This window comes from Mus pahari, chromosome 10, assembly GCF_900095145.1.
Source record: "Mus pahari chromosome 10, PAHARI_EIJ_v1.1, whole genome shotgun sequence".
In the NCBI taxonomy this organism is placed as follows: Eukaryota; Metazoa; Chordata; class Mammalia; order Rodentia; family Muridae; genus Mus; species Mus pahari.
Window position 1 is genome coordinate 23,908,347 of NC_034599.1, and position 14,997 is coordinate 23,923,343.

The 14,997-nt window shown below is 41.7% G+C and overlaps 1 protein-coding gene across 3 annotated transcripts in view; it reads left to right on the top strand.

Annotated features, from left to right (window-relative positions):
- The window catches only part of Opcml (opioid binding protein/cell adhesion molecule like), a 1,129,626-nt gene that overhangs the window by 1,106,136 nt on the left and 8,493 nt on the right, over window positions 1–14,997 (top strand). For 2 of the 3 annotated variants that reach the window (XM_029542772.1, XM_021206945.2), the window contains 3 exons: window positions 1,563–1,700; window positions 2,105–2,225; window positions 2,724–2,875. In XM_029542772.1, the coding sequence (XP_029398632.1) occupies window positions 1,563–1,700; window positions 2,105–2,225; window positions 2,724–2,875 (411 nt within the window). The remainder of the gene's footprint in view (window positions 1–1,562; window positions 1,701–2,104; window positions 2,226–2,723; window positions 2,876–14,997) is intronic. The other variant, XM_021206946.2, reaches the window with a different exon arrangement.

Consider the following 14,997-nt stretch of genomic DNA (forward strand, 5'->3'; position numbering starts at 1 on the left):
CAGCCCCCTTCAGCTCCTTGGATACTTTCTCTAGCTCCTCCACTAGGGGCCCTGTGTTCCATCCAATAGCTGACTACTCTTGAGCCTGACCAGAGCTTTTCCTTAGTATCTTCCCAGAGTCGAACTTGAACTGGGCCTTTCTTACTTTTCCCACAAAAGAAAACACTGGCCCTGCTTGAGGCTTCTGCCAAGCACATCGTATAGAGCTCAACTGTTCTGTTAAGTACAGTTAATTACATGATAGCAAGTATTCTGTAGTGCATTCTTTTAGCGAATAATGGAGTCCTCCCAAAGATAGCCGAACTTCCTATCTGATATATTTATTCATTGTCAAAATACCAAAAAGTGAGACTGGAGACAGAAGGTTCATTTGGGTATGTTCGATTTCATACTCTTTCATAAAACATACTCTTTAAAAATCTGCCATGGCCCAGGCAGCCCAATTTCCACAGAGGAAATACAGTTCATCTCCGTTAGACGTTCAAACCAAGTCATAGGAGCGCAGAAGACCTGGCCTCAGGTCTGTGAGAAAGGAAAAGTGTTCCGCCTCATGGCCTTCACGGTGTTGGAGTTTTCAGAGGAGCATAGCATTTCAACAGAACTCAAGACAAAGAGGGTTTTCTTGCTTTGCAATGAACCAAGGGATAGGATGAGCTAAGGGTCCAGACTGCACTAACAATGAAATAAGAAATTAAAGTGAAGCAATTTTTTCAACCTTCAAGTTTTCTGACTACCAAACTGTGAGTGTATAAGACTGTGTTCTTCAAAACAACCCACAAAACCAGGTGTGAAATCTTTAGGGTGTTCTAATAACTATAGGTCCATAGGTGCATTGCTATATGGACTTACAGTTATGTCAATTTTGACATGTTTCCAAGCATTGCCTATAGCTACACAAAATAACTCATTGGTCAATTCCCTAGTCTACTCCACTATAGTTTAAATTTTAAAATTTTAAAGTGACAACTAAAATTGTATTTATTTATCATGTACAGCACTACATATACATTGTGGAATAGCTCATTCGAGCTGGTTATTTATTATCTGTCTCAGGTTGAAAGTGAACTAGTAACTTTGAATTTATTTGTATTAAAATATAAAATATATTACATCTATTCCTATTATAAGAAGTTATTTAGCTTATATTTTATATATAAAGGCATTTCTACATATAAAATATTGTTTCTAAAAACCTAAAGTTACTTGCAATGTTTTATTATACTATTGATCATGACAGATTTGTTTAAACTGTCAACCTTTATTAATGTGCTAGGGTATTTATAATGCACTTTCTTAATTAACTCTTATAATAATCATTGAAGAAACATACTGATGGTCCATTATTATCCAATGCACTCAAAAAGTTAAGTAATATACCTGGAAATACACTTATCCAAGAATCCATCAACGAATGTCTTACTCTGTAGGACCTTATCTCATTGGGTGTTCAGCCCCATTCTATGATGGTCTTGCCTCTTCTGCTTACACTCTCAGATAGGGTAATGGCTCTGTTCTGAGACTAACAGTTCTGTGGTGTTTTCTGCCTACCTCTCTCTTCCCAGAAGGCCAGGGCTTTGTGAGTGAAGATGAATACCTGGAAATCTCAGACATCAAACGTGACCAGTCTGGGGAGTACGAGTGCAGCGCCTTGAATGACGTCGCTGCACCTGATGTTCGGAAAGTAAAAATCACTGTAAACTGTGAGTTGATTGGCTGTCAGGGAATTCCAGGGGGAAAGGGGCCAAGGATTAAACCGACCTGCTAGAAGCGTCCACCCTTTCCTCAAGTCCCCAGACCCAATCACTGCCAACAGACAGGACAGAGTTTTGTCAGGTTCTTCTGCTCATTGCCTGTGTTATTATTTACAGCTGGAGTCTTCCTGTGACTCTCAGCTTTCAGCAAGTGGTGACTGTGACTAACTGAGAATGGATTTGAATGCCTGAGAGGCAAATGTAGTATCCTCACATTTAAATGTAACATCTTCCTAAAATGAATGGTTGTTTTACGAAGGGGAGGGGTGTCACAGGGAATGGATGTTTGTCTTCTCTGGAATTGAGTTTTAATTTATTTATTTTTTCTGTCTCTCTGGCTTTTGTTTCTCCAGACCCTCCCTATATATCTAAAGCCAAGAACACTGGTGTTTCAGTCGGTCAGAAGGGCATCTTGAGCTGTGAAGCCTCTGCTGTCCCGATGGCTGAATTCCAGTGGTTCAAAGAGGATACCAGGTACCTTGAAGGAACTAGGGGGAGCTCTGACTCAGAGCTGATTAATCGTGCATCCCCCCCAGAAGGAGGGTCACAAACTCCAGGGGTAAAATAAGCAAGATAAAAACATGTCATAACCTCCTTTTAATGGAATCTCCTTTTAGAATCATAAGTGAGAAGGAAAAAATAAATAAATAGAGGAAGCTGAGAACTCAACAAAATGGATTGTCCTTGTTTAAGTCTCTTGGATTAGTTATAGGCATGGTAGCCTCTAGTGAGTTGTCCTTTGAGTATGACAATTTATTTATTTATTTATTTATTTATTTATTTATTTATTTTACTTCCTGGTTAAGGATAAGGCACTTACGATTTGTGTTGATAGGCTGGGCTAGTCAGAAGAAAGGGCATTTGAACAGGACCTCATGGCAGTAATTCTAAGACCTACCTTCGCATCTTTTGAAAGCCTGCTGCTTCCTTTGACTGGTGGGTCTGGACCAACAGTGCTTTCTCCTCCTGCAGGTTAGCCACTGGCCTGGATGGGGTGAGAATTGAGAACAAAGGCCGCATATCCACTTTGACTTTCTTCAATGTCTCAGAGAAGGATTATGGGAACTATACTTGTGTGGCCACAAACAAGCTTGGGAACACCAATGCCAGCATCGCCCTGTATGGTGAGTGCGGGAAGCCTGGATCTGGAGGGCTGGACCATGTGTGGGAGCTCCAGGAGCTTGGGAGGGTGGCAGGCAGAATCTGCTTGGCCTGTTTCCATCCATATTGCTCGACCCGCAACCCTTAGCTAAGATACCCTCCTCCCTGTCAGTCCCCGGGTGTGCCATGCAGTCATGTGTCCAAAGTAATTTATTTTGGCCAGGTTTGCCCCATTTCAAAAAGAGTAAACCAAATTGTGATTCAGCTGTGATTGGGAATTACATAAGGGTCGGAGAACCATGGGATGGTTCAACTGTAGTGCCACCTAAAGACAAATGAGAAGACAGAAGTGTGTGGGAATAAAAGAAAAACAGTTGTGAGATTGACAACTTTGGTAGTAAGACTCCATAGCCCTGGGATCATAGTTCTTGTTTTCAGCCAAGTAACTCCTGTCATCTTGGTTCTCATGTTGACCACCAGGCCATGTTCACATAAGGGGATAAATGGGGAAGAGAAGGCTGAATCCTCATCAGAACACCCTTGTATTCCTCATTAAAAAAAAAAAAAAAAAAAAAAAACCAAACCCTCAGGTCTCCATGGATGGAGAAACCTGGCAAGTCATGAATGGCTACTATGGAAACCTTTCTCCTTCATTGCTCCATCTTCCCATATTGCTATGTCTGTATTCCCATGCGACATGTCATTCCATAAACTAGCATCAGCTTTATGGTAATATTTCATACATGTGTATATGTCTATATCTGCTGAGGTGCAATGAGAGGGAAGCATCCGATGACCCGGATGAAGAAAGACTCATTTTTTTTTCATGTGTACCTCAGATGTAACAAGCTTGACATGTACTGAACTTTGTCCACCAACCATCTGAAATGTGTGATCTATGTCTTTTGTTTTCTCTCTGCATTGTGTGTGCATTGTGCTGTGTGTGTCTTAGAAATAAGCCCCTCATCAGCAGTGGCAGGTGGGTACAGCATGTTCCTTCCTTCCCCTGCCTGCCTGAATGCCTATGCTCTTGTACTTTTAAGCCTACTTCAAAGACGGGCTTGCCTGCTCCCTTCCCTGATATGTTCTCTATAGTAGGTTTCAAAGGGGGTGTGGCTTGACCATTTAGATAATAAGCATGTAGAACATAATGGCTTTTACACACACTTAGGGGATTTGATTAGGAAGCTCAGAGAAAGTGAATTCACTCTGCCACCCCATAATAAACATCTAGTGGGCCATTGCTTACAAGGAGGAGACCTCTGCTATTTCTGCACAGGAGTGCATTGTCAGTAACCCAGCCTAGAAGAAAAAGAAAAAAAAAAAAAAGTAACCCAGCCTAGAAACCAAGTAGATTGTTATGTGACTTTCTAGAGACAAATTCCCCTCCTTTGAATGTTTTGTTTTGTTTCCTTTTACCAAGACTAAGAAGGACACTGACTTAGTCCTAAAATTTTTATTTTTAAATGGAAGTTCTTAGGGGTATTTTCATCATGGCAATACCTGTTATTTGCTAAGTATTTCTTGTTTTCCTGGTGTCATGTCAGAGCTGATCAGGTCAAGTTATTACTTCCATTTTACAGATTAATAAAAGAAGAACCAAGGAGTGGGGGTAATACCAAGTATATATGGGGAAAAGATAAGTGTTAAATGAAGCCCAAACACAGACCTGTTATCATACACCAGAGTGCTTACTCAGAGAATAATCAAAACAGTCAAAGAGATACCTTCATTTATGCACTTAAACATTTGGACAACACTATACCAGGTATGCAGCCCTGTGTCTAGATGTGAAAGCCTGTCCACTCCACTTCTCTAAGACATACTGATCTTAGTCTTATGGAAAATTATGTTTGTATTTCCACTGTCAACTAATCCAGCCATGGATTCATGCCTATCAAAGACATACCCTGCCGAACTGTGATGGTCATGAATGCTTCTCCTTTAGTGGTAAAACAACCGAATGAGAAAGTGTGAGAGTATAGTGTTGTCCAGACTATGATTTTTATTCATTCCTTTGGCTAAGAAAGTTACAGAAGTTGAGAGAATATGGCCACTAGAAGGGCCTAGAAATGATGACCAGATGACTTGAGTCCTTGAGTTCTTGTCCTTTTCTGCTGTCAACAGGGAAGCAGTCGTGTCATTTAGAAATAGCATTTGTGTCCTCACATAGCCTTTCTTTTGAGCTCCAAATGGAATTTTAAGAAATGAAGAGATAAAAGCATAAAGAAGAGACAGGAGAAAAATAAAAGCTAGCTAGCTAACTCATGTGTCTCTTAGAACAGAAGTGATGCTAGCTAGGGGCTCCATTTCTATGACCTGATTTAACCTAAGTGCCTTCTTATAGATTCCATACCTAGATATAGTCATGTTGATGGTTAGACAACATAAAAATTTTAAAGAACAAATCTCAGTTCATAGTGCAGACATAGACTCACATCTAGATTTAGCCACATGGCAGTCAAACTCCTTCCTTGATCTTTATTTTCCTCAATTAGGGTGGAGGAGTTTTCTTTATGCTTGCCTCAAAAGGCTGATGAGAGTATTAGATAAGGGAACTTGTAAACCAGTATAGAGTCTGAGAACATCTGAAGACTATAGGCCTCAAATTAATAAGCTGAAATTGGATTGAATTATCAATAGGGCACAGTTCATCAAATAGCTGCAACGACTGAACCTTTTCTATACACACTGAATGCTAAGATTCTTTCCAGTCTTCCAACATTTACTGTTAATTGGCCCATAAGATCACTCTTTCTAGTCATGGGTCTGCCAGAATTATTGACCAGAAGGACATCTGCTTTTATCTTCCCCAAAGTCTCCTCTGCCCTTACCTATGGAACACTTGAAGCCTATGAACCACCTAGTCTTACTTTACCTACTTGGAGTCTACCTTCAGGATCCATTCCTGAAGGCTTTTCTAGACTCAATGCAGATCAGCACACACAGCCCCCCAATTACACACATATCATGTCTTGATTTTTCCATTGTATTCACAGATCAGCATGGTGTCTAGCCTAGTGTTCATTCAACAAGTATGCAATCTGTAGCTGCTTGAGGCAGGTACAAGGCAGTGTTCTGAAAGATAATCACATAGTCGTGACACAATGGCTAGAGTCCCTACTTTATGTTTTTATGTTTTAAAATGCAATATTTTCTTTAAGATATTTGTTTGATAAAAGTCTTTTTTTTTCTCTTGAATCCTGTAAGATCCATGGACATAGGAACTATGTGTAGCCATATATCTGAGATCTGACTTGGAGAGCCACACTTAGTAGCTGATCAGGAAAATTTTGTAGATGATGATAAGATAAAAACATTCCTTCCAAGATGCCAAAGGTTCAGCTGTTGGGAACTGAGATGTGATTAGTTGAGTTATGGGTGTGTCTCCACAGGTCTTAGTGTTCAGCTTGTGTTCTTCCTTGAAGGGTCGCTTAGGAAAGTTCTTTCACTAAGTGTGGGATTTTTACCCATGATGGTCCTTTGTGTAAGATGTAGTCTCTAGAAAGGCTCAGCTGTTTGCATTGATGGCCATAGATTTAGCCATCGAGAGAGGAGAAAGTGCCTTTTCTGTTGACCACAATGCTTTTCCTGTCCTCAATGGCCCATAAGTATTCATAATTATAGCCACAAATGACTGAAATACACAGTACCACCACACTGGATCTTTTTTGTGATTAGCAAACTTGCTGAGTCTATAAAGTACGTGCCAAATTTGTCCAGATCTGATTTTACATGTGCAAAAATAGAAGCTAAGACAGATAACTCAAATCACATTGACTTGTAAGCAGCTGAACTGTGACTTGAGCAAGACATTTTAATGCCAGGGCCTCAGTTCTCAAGTTCTACTTCAGTTCAGTCCATGGAGGATGTTCGAGGTCAATTAGTATGGAATCACTTATCAACAAACTGTCTACTTGAGTCATATCCCATACCAGATCCTCCCTTCGATACCCAGCTGCCCTAAAACCAATTTGTTTGAAAGACATCTATCACACCTATAACCTGTATATTCATACTTTCCAGACCCATGTGCAAAGCCTAAGTATGTATTTGTGTCACCTCTCATAAGCTATATCTGGTCTATGGTATTTGACACTCTCCTTTGACTCTGCCTCTTTGATCCCAAGACTTCATGCTTATCTTTACACACCGTTAATATGTCTGCATGAAAAGGCAATAAACAAAAAAGAATGGGATAGAAGCAAGTTTTTAAAAATTAAAAACAAAAGCATGCAAGATTATGGAAACAGTGGGTGGGGGAGGGGCTACAAGGAGAAAACAACTGGAAAAAGTAAAAAAAAAAAAAAATACATAGGCAGTAGGTGATCATCCTAGTCAGTGGTTGGTGTCAGTGTGTATTATTCCTTTCTCATCACACCAGTCACCTCCCTGTCATAAAGCCACAGAGACAAAGCTTCAGGCAGAGGCCAAGCAAACAGTATGTTACATCACAGACCCTATTTGGGTCCAGGCATCCTCAGAACTAGTGAAGGAGCAGCATGCAGAGAAGAAACTAGTCAGGGCAGCAGAGAGAACCGAGATCTGGTGTGATAGACCTTACAGGGTGTGGTCAGCTCCTCAGAGCTTAGCAAAGTACAAGGGCCAAAGCAGATTGGTAGCTTGCTTGTTTGCTATGTCTCTGTTCTGAATCTGAGAAACAATGGGAGGACAAAAGCCTTTCCAAAGGACCATATCTTAGTTAAGGCTTCTATTGAAGAGTCATCATGACTGCAGCAACTCTTATAAGGAAGGCGTTTGATTGGAGCTGGCTTACAGTTCAGAGGTTTAGTCCATTGTCATCATGGTGAGAAACATAGTGGCATGCAAGTAGACAGGTGCTGGAGAGGTACCTGAGACTTCTACATGGAGATTGGTAGACAGGAAGAGAGAGTGAAACTGGGCCTGACTTGAGTACTTGATATCTCAAAGCCTACACCAGGTGATACATTTCCTCCATCAAGGCCATAACTCATAATTGTGCACTCCCTCTGAGCCTGTGGGGCTGTTTTCATTCAAACCACCACAGATAGTCTCTGCCAATATGGGATATAATCTAGAACCTTAGAGGTGGTGGCTGACCTCCTAAGTGTTAGAAAAGCAGAATGCTCCCTGCATGTGTTAGCTTTCTTGAGTACATGCTGTCTACTCATATACTCAAGAAGCAGCCTAGGCCTCTTGAAGTCTTGTCAACTCTATGTATAGCAGGCAAGGGCCTGGCTCAGCTTGCTGGCCACAGGTTTTTCTCTTGTGGAAGTCTCTTACTTTCCAGCAGTGTGCCAACCTCCTTAGAGTGTGAAGAAGGAAGCTTTGGGGCCTAACTCCATCCAGTACTGCAGTGTGATGTGCTTAATGAGACATGAACAGAAACATTATTGGGACTTGCAGGAGTGAGGGATAACAAATGGACACAAAGTCAAGAGGTGGTGCAGAGAGAAAACCAGATTTCTCACACATCACCTGTGTAATTGTAGGAACACAAATTTGTTAAATTAAGAGTTATATATCAAGCATAGAGACAACTCACTGGAATCTTGTCATTACAAGCACTCCAGTTAAAGCAACGGCTGGGCTCTGGGATTTTTCCTCATGTGAATTGTCAGTACCCTCACAGCCTTTATGCCTATAGTCTACTAGAAGCCTCTAGAGACCTAGTGACCATACTCCTAGCTTCTTTGTAATAGCTCCTTAATGGCTGGAATAAGTCTGAGTAGCAGACTGAATTTCAAAACTCAAGTTTCTTCAACTGAGTCTAGCAGTAACTAGTTCATATTTCTGTCCAAGCAACTCAGCAGCACCTGTGGGCAAAGCCCTCAGTGCCCTGGACCATACCTCTGCCTTCACCCTGGGCTCCACACAACCCTGATTCAATGCCCCTGCCTTTACATCATGCCTGACACTAGTCCCTGTACAGGGTGACCTCAAACCCTGTACCACACTGTTCCCCTATCCTCACACCAGGCTGCATACAATGCCCCTGCCTTTACACCATTCCCCACAGAACCTTGATTCAGTGGCCCTGCCTTCTCACTGTGTCCTGTATATGAGAGCTTGTGTCTTCTCTTTCCCCTATGTTATCAAAGTGTCCTGAACAACCACTCTCTAGTCAGGTGGCTCCAGGGACATTATGAAATGGAAGCACAGAGGACCCAAGGATTCTCTCTAGCATGTGCTCCAAAGACAGCCTCATATCAGGGTTTGCATCCTTTACTTCCTAAAGCCCCACTTACCTCAGTTCTCAAGATCTCTCTCCTTCAAAATATCCAGATTCTTCTTATTCCATCCCCCACAACCCTCCCTACTCCCATGCTCTGCCTTCCAAAGCTTTCTTGTGAGTCCTAAAATCACCTCAGTGGGAGATAGCATCCTTCTTACCTATCCACATTGTCTGCTCCTGGCTCCTCTACATAAGCCACACAAGTCAGTCTCAAGGGAGGATAACAGTGAGGGCTGGAGAGGTTATCTGTGTCTTCAAGCATCATAGGAGCTGCATTTCCAAGCCTGCATTACTTGGGGAGTCTTAAAAATGCAAATGTGTGAACCTTAATCTGGAACCTCTTAATCAATGTCTTGATGAATGGTCCTGGGAGTGCGACTCGTAAGCAAGTTATTTAGGGAATCTTATGCCCATGGAAAAGTGGCAGGCACAGAGCGAGTCCTACTTATGATTCTGTACATTTAAGGCTCTTGAAAGCTGAGCTTTACCCCCACTTATTTCCTGCATTCCTAGGAGAAACAGTTACTCTTGCTTCTTCCCTTGGTTCCCCCCACTCCAATTCAGTATGTACATTATGTTCTAGTTGTACCCTCTTACCAGAACCTTCACCCTAATTTTGACTTCTATTCCTGTTAACCTTGGACAATGGACTTCAGTACCCTTCCCTGCACCCACTGGCCTTGTTTATACACTGCACCGTACCTTACTAGGGGGAACATCTTCCCACTGGTTTCCTTCTCTTTACTAGCCCCTCCCAGTGGGCTTGCCACAAACCCCAAAGGGACATTGTCATTTTAGTAGCTGAAGGAATTTTTCCTTCTTTTAGAAAAGCATGCCACTGAAGCTGTGTATATTCAGAGATGCTTTACAACCTTGTTGATCCTTCTCACCCTCCACCTGGGTAATCACAAGGCTCTGCATCCTCCAGTTCCCATCAGCTAAGCCTATAATCAGGGTGCTTCTTTCAATGTATGCATTCATCTAGTCAACAAATGTCTTCTTAGTGCCTACTGTGTGCCAATCGTGCCAAGAACTATACCAAAGATGAGGAATGAGGAGAAACAGAACTTCTGACAGTATACAAACAGATAGAGGGCATCATGATAAAGTGTTAGTTCCACACTCAAGGAATAAAAAAGTTCTCGGTGACAGCCATACAAGGCCTTAAGAACCCAAGAATCCATTGTCTGGAAGTTCTGATTATTTTCATTTTATAGAAGAGGAGCCTAGAGCTCGGAGAATGTAAATGGTATGACACAAGTCCCCCAGGTAGGCATTCTACCACGCAAGTAGCAATACCAGCCATAAGCCCATGTTTCTTTCTAATCCATATATCTTCTATCTCTTCCCACATGTCGGAGGGTCACATGCACAAGCATTTGCCCTCTTTTCTGCCTGATAAAGTCACACTAATCCTCCAAGTGTGTGTTCTGTGGCAGCCTATTTGCAGGGCATTTCAGAGCCTCACTGAAGAGCAGCCAATCCCTCATCTTTAGTTTCCTGTAGTGGCATGCCCTTAGGCTTGGATTCTGTTTGTATTTGTTTCTGCACTGAGAGGATGTAGCACCATGTCTTGCAATGGTTGTTGCCCAGCAAATGTTTGTTGAATTAGTAAATAAATCTTGCAGTCAATGGGGGCATCAGTTATAGCCTCTATTCATTTAAAACTCTTTGCTAACCAAAGGACAGCTAGATACTCAAAAGGACACTTACTTATTTCTCCTCCTGCAGGAGAGTCACGTCACTATTTCCCTGATTTTTTCTTGCATTCCTGCAATCCATATGGCCAGATTCTAATTTGAAATGTCCCCCCACTTTCCACCCCATGCTCCTTCTGCAGAAGACTGAATCAAACATTCCAATTCAGTCTTTAGGAAGACATCCTTGCAAACACATCAAAAACTGCACATATCTGCCCATTTCCTGCTGATAAGGTATATGATTTTTTATTTTACAAATCCACAGCTTAAATCCAGGTGGGAGAGAGTGAGTCAGAGAGAAATACCATTGCTTTTGGCTGATGACAGCAACGTAATCATTTATATTTTTCCCAACCTGCAAAATGTCAACATATTAGGGGGAAAAAAATGCAGACATTTCACATTTCATTCCTGATGAGGTTCCTTGTCACTGGCTTGCACCCCCCACCTCCTTTCTGTGAATCATTGACATCTGGCTATTAGTCTAAGCATTTTGAATGTAACAGTGAGTTCCCGGCGTGTGCTGATGTCAGCATAGGCACACAGCTTAGACGGAAGGCTTCTCTCTCAGGTTTGTAATGTGCTTACAGATTTGAATTAACTTCTGGTAGTAACTTGCTAAGCTGTTGTCTTTTGTGGTGAGCACGGAATAAGGTGTGGAAAGAGAACAAAACAAAGATGGCTGCTAGGTTTGCCTCTTTACCCACCTGTCACTGCTTACCACTATACCTGGTTTAATCTCGCTTGTAAAACAACACAGAGCCACGTTTTTTTTTTTCCACTGTAATTAAAGACAATGGAGAGAAAGTTCTTTGAAGAGGAATGTGCCTTCATCAGTCAGCACTGCTGAAAATAGGTTTATGTTTCGCCAACAAGTGCAGCGCACACATCCTCTAATTAGATTTCGCTGCTCCTCTTTTAATCACCACGAACATCATTATCCTTTTGGTTCCTCATTAGGAAGGTCGTGCGGTTCATCATCGCACTCATAAACCCATCCCGATTTCAGAACAAAACTGTAGCTCCTTAGATTTCAGAGACTGCCTTGATCTCCCGTGTTAGCAACAAGTTCTAGTTGCCTGAGGGGTTTGTTTCTTTGTGTTTTCTTTTTTAATATGTTCACCCTCCAACCTGCCATTTTAATAGAATTGCAACTACTTATTCAACCACTAATGATGAAAGATGCCATATTTCCATTATAATTTGCAAAGAGAAAGGGAAGACAAAGGTATATATATATACCTGTACCTTTACCATATAAAATGTACCTTACATTTAAGCTTTGAAACCTCCTTGGAGGCAGAGTCTATCTAGTCAGGGGTTACTTGTTGGGGAATCTGGATGCTTTTTTATCAGCTGATGGTCTGGACAGAGGTGAGTCACCTTTGAGAGGGCCAGAACATATCTAGTCTATAGGCAGCCAGGATTATGGCCCCTTTCTAATGTTGTCAACATGGCTTAATTCCAATGGATACCACCAATCACATTTACTTCCTGATAGTCCAATATTTACTCACTTTTAACTCAACAAACTCACACAGAGAGACCTTGATTTTGGTTTTGGTTTCAGTTTTGGTTTGGTTGGGTTGGGTTGGGTTGGGGGGTTCTGGTTTGTTTATTTTTGCAGTTGTTTGTTTGTGCACTAAGTATCATTCCTTGCTGAGCTTCAAGTCTGGATAAGTTCTAACTCATCTGGCCCTATAGTGTATGCCAATGGACTTTTCTATCATTTGGTATTTCTGTAATCTGTCTCGTTGTCATTGCCTCTTTAGTTCCTTCTTCTGTATGTAAGTCCAAATGTGTGTATGTATTTGCTGTATGTGTGTCAAACCCTAGGCTGACCAAGCTACCACAGAGCTAGAGCCTTAGTCCTCTCTTTTCTTATGTATGTTAAAAACTAGCTTCTGCTTGTCTGCACATCTATCCCCTAGGTGTAGTGTCATTCATGGTTTGTTTTGTACCTTTGCTTTCTCATTTCAGCTTTGATTTTTCAAAGATGCACAACTTCTGGCGTGAAGAAAGCAATTAATTTTTAGCATTCAAGAGGGTAAAGGAGGAGGGGGTGGAGTAGTGGGACGTTCTCACTGTCAATTTATCCCTGAAAAGGATATTTAATGAAGCTTGGTATTTGTGGCAGCGAATCTCATTCAACTGAGTCATTGATAACTATAAACAGAGATGACTCCTTAAAGGAAGGATTGGGCTTCTTGAGCCAGGTCTTTAGGAAGGCTGTTCCTCATTAAAAAGCTTACACCTGTGGACAGCAGCCTCCCTGGTACTCTCCAATATGGACAGAGTCACTTACCTGCCAACCTGGCTTTCAGCTATAGTTGATAGTCTTTAAAAAGCTGGTATTTTACACAGGATTTCATTATTTAAAGCAGGATACCCACGCACTACACTACCCAAGGCCCCATCACGTTGCCTATATCCATCCTTGATGTGTATTTAGCAACTAAAGGCTATCTCAACTAAACCTCAGGATAACCCTATGAGGCAGAGAAACCACCCTTTCTCTACTTTACACATTAAAGATTCTCCTTTTAGAGAACTTGGCTGTTTTCATCAAAGTCTTTCTGGTTGTTGGGAACAGAGGCAGAAACCAGTTTAGTTTTGTCTTTCAAACTGTCTTTATATACTACTATCTAGCAAGCTGGCTGTTCCTGGCGTGCAAGGGACATGGGACTATAAAGAAGGAGGAGGATGAGGAGGGGGAGGAGGAGGAGACAGATTTACTAGTACACATCTGTAATCCCAGCTCTGAGGTGGGAAAGTCCCAAGCATGAATTCAAGGACTGCCTAGGCTACAGAGAATGCAGTGTCAACCCAGATGTCTTAGGGTTTCCATTGTTCTGATGAAACACCATGACCAACTTGGGGAAGAAAGGTCTTATATGGCTTACATTTCCATATCACTGTTCATCATCTAAGGACATCAAAACAAGAACTCAAACGGAACAATAACCTGGAGGCAGAAGCAGGTGAAGAGGTCACAGATGAGTGCGGCTTACTGGCTTGCTTCACATGGCTTGCTCAGCCTGCCTTCTTATAGAATCCAGTGCCACCAACCCAGGGATGCCACTACCCACAATGGGCTGTGCCCTCCCCTATCAATCACTTATTAAGAAAATGCCTTACAGGCCTGCCTACAACCCGATCTTATGGAGATCTTATGGAGATATTTTCTTAACTGAGGCTCCCTCCTCTCAGATGACTCCAGCTTGTGTCAAGTTGACATGAAACCATCCAGCATACTAGACAACTCAGTGATCTCCTGTCTCAACAGTAATTTAAAGCAAAAGGAAAAAAGTTGCATTTGGGGGATATATCAGTGTCAGAGGAGATGGCTGACATGTAAAAAGCCCTTAGTTTAATCTCCAGTGTCAGAAGAAAAAGAAATTAGACACAGAGAGAGCAGCCACTAGAATATAGGTTATTTGAAAGTAGAGTCTGTGGCTGTCTTTCAAAAAAAGCATGGCATATCAGACATTTAGTGTTTACTGTGACCTGTCTGAGGGAGGATTGGGATCAATACCCTTTTCTGGATTTGGATGCAAAGGTTGCCTGTGGGCCCTCTCCCCTCACCCTTGGAACTCAGCATCTTCTGAATCCTTTATGTGCAATGGATTCTCTCAGCCCTGGTCACCCTGACCATTAAACTCTTTCTTCATACAGACCAAAATGTTACTCAAAGTCTAACATACTTCTCAGCAAAGCTATAGAGAGCATGGAGGTGAAAACATCAATACTTAGCAATAGTTACCTCAATAGCACGACTACTATGTCCTGGGCACTGTCTTAACCACTGGGGTCCTCATACTCCATGTAATTATTTCAATTTGCAACAAGAAAGGCACAAAGTACTTCATCTGAGGTCACATCAATAGCAAGGCAGCATCAGGTTGTAAACTTAAATTGCTCTGACTCCAAACTTAAGTGGATGACTTACACTTGTGACTTATCAACATCTCTAGCTCAGAGCAAATTTAGACCTAACAGTCAAGGTAGAGAGATCAAGAGGCAGAATGCCCCAAACATCTTTCCCCAAGTACTACTTGGGAACCTCACTATCTTTCCTTCAGACCATCAGCCTTTTTATAGGCATACCTCAGTGCCACCTTACTAAATCAGAGCACAGCATTGAAACTTTGTCGTCGTCTTCTTCTTCTTCTTCTTTTCTTCTTCTTCTTCTTCTTCTTCTTCTTCTTCTTCTTCTTCTTCTTCTTCT